The following is a 5,305-nucleotide window of genomic DNA, read 5'->3' on the forward strand; positions in this document are numbered from 1 at the left end:
TTAACGCCATTGAGTATTGAATTGACTTTACAGCCGTTTGGCTGCACACATGACCCAATAGTTGTATGACTAAAAATAGCGTTTTGAGAGACTAAATGCTGAACAATAGCAAAAATATATAGATGGGCAAATTATGTTTATATTTAAATACACTAAATAACGTTCTTTCGTAACATCAGTAAAGATTCATCTGAAAAGAATTTTCGCTGAAAATTCACAAAACATAAAAAAAAATATCAAATAGAATTAATAATACTTAACCTAACTCTGGTGGGCATAAGATAATTTCTCGTCCGGGGTATATACAGTAGGATTGTTACGTCACACATTAATGTATTGCATGGGACCTAAAGCGTTTATGTAATAATTAAATCAACGCACAATATTTGAGTTCCAAGTATTGTATCACTTAATCTTCTTATGCAGGTTTTGTCAAATTAGTGCATTGTTTAAGATCTAAAAGACTCTTTTTTTATCCTTTTTGATGCCCTAATTGTCATAGACCTTTTTGCTTAAAACTGCCCTAATTTTATGGATCGGGTGAAAGTTGAGTATAGTTTTTAAACTGTTTAAATTCTGCCTTTTGAACCAAATATGGTCGTAGTTCAATAAAAGTATCCCAAGTTACTCTTTCCAAATAATATTAAGTAGCCCAAGGTACTCTTCCAAATACGCCCCGCAAAACCAAAATATGTGGCCCGCGGTGTGCTTTGGTTTTTGACCCGCACCACAAACATTCAGTTGCAGGCTTTTGAAATTGCTTCCGGGCATCGTTGCAACCATATTTTGCCCTAACTAGAGTGTCACAAACTTTTAATTCAGATTTCCTTAAGTTACTAATTTGTGCTGGCAAACTTTAAACGTGTACAGCAAAAACTGCAGATGTTTACTTTAACATCGTTTACGTTGTTTATGTGGAATAGCCACAAAGTCACGTCGAAACAACAGGTTACTACAGGTCAAACTGGTCGCACGATAATTTAATAGGAATACTACCTCACAATTTTCAGTGAGGGACGGAAAAGTAACGCAACTGCTATCACAGCTAGTCATCGGCCTGTTGTCATGCGTTTTCTGGTACACTCCATCAAAGTGGTACACCCTTTAAAAATTATGGTACACCCTGGGGTGTACGATACACCTGGTTAACAAGCACTGCTCTATGGTACAACGATAATATATCCAGCCAGAATTAACTGTTTTGACGCTACATGTAGAAAGTAAGTTGTTAAAATGTGTTTTCAAGAAAAACTCCCTATATGTCGAGTTAAACTAAATTTTTGGTTTTAATTATCCCTTTAGTGACCTTCCTTATGGTGTTTTGTGACATGTTTTTTCTAAAACAGATGCAGGAGGGCGCAATAATTTTTTGAGAATCAATAAAATGGACAAGAAAGGTTGAGAAACACTGATCCCAGAACTGTGCAGCACTAACATTTCAGTCGCTATAGCTTTATGGCTGCATTTAAACAATATAAAAAGTTCAGGTTTCTTTATTTTCCTTTGCAATCTGACACAAATAAGATTTGCAATACTTGATTTACTCTATTAAATCCACAAAAAACATATCCAATTAGCCCTTTACTTAAAATTAAATATAGCACAACAGAGAAAGAGAAAGTTGCCAAATTCACATATCAATTTATCATCCCAAAAACCCAACATAGAAAATTACTTAATATTTATACAAACAACCAAAAAAGTTACACACGCTTTTCATAAACGGCAACTAAAATATTTTGTTACAATTAGCGAGCCTTGTATCCATCTTTTCGGTAGCCACCGTATCCTTCATTTCTGTTATGATGATAGTTACCCCTTGACTGGTAACCACTGCGTTGTCCATGGTATCCACTGCGGTTTCCTTGATATGAAGAGCCACCACTTCTGTTATTATTGTATGAATTGCCACGGTTTCCTTGATAGCGATTACCTTGGTATCCCTGATCTTGACGATAGTTCTGGAAACCTCCCCCTGTTGTTCGAGCTTCCAGGATCCTTTCATTGATGTCAACAAGAGTTGATACCTTTTCAGCAAGTTGTATCGCCATGTTCTGCAATCTGGTTGGATCAGTGCGATGAAGCACAAGACTTGAGGAGGGTTCATCCCATGACGCAGACAACTCCTCATTGATTATTAGTCTGCTCACAATACGATGGCAGGATGCCTTGTCCAGTTCAAACATGGAGGAAAACCAGTCAAGACTCATGTTATCGTAGAACTGACTGTATGTAAAGAGGTATGTACAAAGAGATTCCTCCTTTATTTTAGTTTCCAACATCTCCATGACTGCCTCTTTATTGTGGAAAAGATTCCACACCTTGTTGTTCATTTTTTCATTTATAACAAAATTGAGACAAGCACGATAATCGCCCATTTTCAAAGCTTTGGCAGCTGCGACAACATGCTCCCTCATATTGTCAGGGGGTCCTAAAAGGGATTGCCTTTCACTAACCCTCAACTGATGGTGAAACTGCTTGGAAATCATCCTTCTCCGTGCATCAAATTCATGAGCAGAAACATATGGAATTTCTAAAAGCATAGCAGATACCAAATAAACACATTCAAGAAGCTCTAGATTGATATGCATGTGGAATGGTATTTGGCGTCTTTTTTCCACTTTTTCCTGCTCAGGACTAATTCTCTCTCCTTGTCTTTGCAGTAACAAACCTTGGGCAAGGAGCTCCTTAGCGCGGCCAGTAGATTGAATATCAACGAGGGCATTGTGAGCTTCTTTCATAAGTCCTCTTCTAAATGCACAGAGTCCCAACTGCACAATAGTGCGATTATAAATGATTTGGGTTGGTACATCTGAGTAATGGATGGTTTCTTGAAGGTGAGACATAAGCATAAGATCTCTTGCTTCATACCAGCGGTCATGGAGGCAGTGATGATAAATTTGATGCAAAATTGCTCTAGTACGAAGACGATCTGATGAGTCCTTTGTATAAATATACTGACAAAGCTCTTTCATTATTTCAGCAGATGATTTGTTATCTGTTTTAATTTCTTCGGCCTTTTCCTCATTTTTCTTAGTGACAGATTTGTAGTCATACCTAAAGTAGATGTATTCTATGAGCAAAAGATATGTGCTACAGATATTTTGAGAAGATCCTATGCGTTCAACATAAGTTCTAAGCTTTTCAATAATATTTATCATTTTAATTTCTTCCCTTAAATGCTTAACATATTCAGTAGAGTGAGCATCTGAGTTTTGAAGAATTTTGATGTACTCCGAGTGTAACTTCTCAACCATAGTTACTGCACTTCCATTCAGACGATAACCAGCAGCCTCATCGGACACATTCTCAGATTCCTGTGATATATTTTCGGATACCGCTATATCAGGATGTTCTTCAAGCATGTCCAGAATTTCCTCAACATACTGGAGAACGTCATTCCATGGCTCTGATTTCATACAATCCAAAATTTTGGAGTTGTAATCAAAATATGCAGAAACTAAATCAAATGTAATCCTAATAGTCATTGCTGGGCCAAGATCATTATCTTCGGCAACTTGCCTAAGCTGCTTTAGCAAGTCTACCTGATCTTTGCGAACTGTAGAACGCCTGCCACGGTTCAATATGATTTCATTAAGCTTTTTTATTACAACAGGATGGGTAATTTCAGTATCTTTATCAAAAAGAGTAACCTTTGCTTTCCCAGCACGCTTTACCTCTTCCCAGTCACCATCTTTTTTTTTAGACTTGGTTTCTTTTTGTTGACCCCTGTCCTTCTTCTTAGACTTATCACCAGCACCATCTTTACCAGGAACCTTCTTGAGAAAATATTCAGCTGTTAACTGTCTGCCACCGACTCCCCCTTCATCGGAATCATCAGAAGAAATATCACTATCATCATCTGACCAATCGCTATCACTATCTGAGCCATCGAGTTGTTCTTTTGGTGGGGGTAATGTTGCTACCTTTATAGGTGAGCTTAAAAATTGATCAATGTCCTGCACATCATCTTCTTCCTCTTCTTCACTAAGTGTCTTGTCTACCACTTTTTCGTCAACATCTGGATTTTCGCGATACTTTGTCACTTCGTTCTCAAAGTCCCGTAGATATTTTCGCAGCTTTTGACGCAAGCTGCTCAGGCCCTTGGAGTTTAACTTGCTGGTTTTTTTACGAAATTCCTTATCTTGCCACAACTCATTTACATAATCTTCTGTTTCAACAAGATTTCGTATATAAAACCGTGGAATACCCTCTTTCAAGATAACTGACTTGGATTTTACGTAAAGTTTGCAAAGATTATCAAATTCATCAACTAACTTTGACATATCTCTAATCTTTCGTGCATTTTGCATGAGTTTAATGATATCTTGTAATCCTTCCCAGCGCTTCTCTTTACCACTTCTGACAACACGTTGTGTTTCTTCTTCATCATCACTAGGTAGGTATATCTTCTGAGCTGATGGTTTTGGGCGGGAAACAATTTGAGTTTCTTCATCTGATGATGAGGAGTCATCTGTTTCACTGCTTGATTCAGCAGCATAAAACTTAGAAGTTGACATAACAAGTACTACTGTAGACTAATACATACGAATGTGGAGTAAACTAAAAATAATAGAAAAAGGTTAATCAGTAGAATGAGGGAGGTTTTTACTATACATTGTGCAATATTAACACCCTATATATGCGTGTTAAGATACTAATTGCTTCATTACAAATGTCAAAAATCAATTTAGACGTAAGGTGTTCAATAACACATTCTGGATAAGTAATAAGTTGGTAGTTGCCTATTGCAAACATTCAAGTTTAGGTAGGTGACATCTAAATCGAAAAATCTGATTTTGTGCAGAGGAAGGTTTAAACAGCTTAAAATTGTAAGGCTGTAAAGCTTACTGCTGAAATTTGAACAGCTGTTTCAACATTTAATTCAAAAATTTGGAATCCCTAATTGAATTTATTACAAAAAGTGTAGGGTTGGCAAAAACGCAACATGTAGCAAGCAAATTATTTTACGTGCAAAAAAAGAGATAAGTAACCCAATTTAATAAAAAAAAGCCAAATGTAAACACCTAATTTCAACCAAAGTCAGTTGTGCAAAAGTTATTGTCTAAAGTAATTACAACACTGCTCTTGTCCTATAAAATCTAACATGATATGGCATGCTATTGCATTGGTCTGTAGAGTGGAATTAACAAATTAGGCCCTGGTCTAGAATCCTATCAGATTTTCGCTAACATTATTTGGTTTAATGGCGCTGGTCTAGAATCCTACCACAACAGGCATTATTTGGGTTAGGTTGCGGGATTAGCGTTTGGGTTAAGGTGGGTCAAGTATTATTATTAATAAA

General features: G+C 36.8%; 1 protein-coding gene across 1 annotated transcript; it reads right to left on the bottom strand.

Annotated features, from left to right (window-relative positions):
• Positions 1-1,477: 1,477 nt before the first annotated feature.
• On the bottom strand, positions 1,478-4,558 carry LOC146167982 (eukaryotic translation initiation factor 3 subunit C-like). The gene has a single exon (XM_083383828.1). It carries the CDS (start codon positions 4,518-4,520, stop codon positions 1,749-1,751), a length of 2,772 nt encoding a protein of 923 aa, XP_083239954.1. The 5' UTR covers positions 4,521-4,558; the 3' UTR covers positions 1,478-1,748.
• Between the last annotated feature and the right edge of the window lie 747 nt (positions 4,559-5,305).

The sequence above is a fragment of the Ascidiella aspersa genome, chromosome 1 (assembly GCF_963924565.1).
Source record: "Ascidiella aspersa chromosome 1, kaAscAspe10.2, whole genome shotgun sequence".
Taxonomy (NCBI): Eukaryota; Metazoa; Chordata; class Ascidiacea; order Phlebobranchia; family Ascidiidae; genus Ascidiella; species Ascidiella aspersa.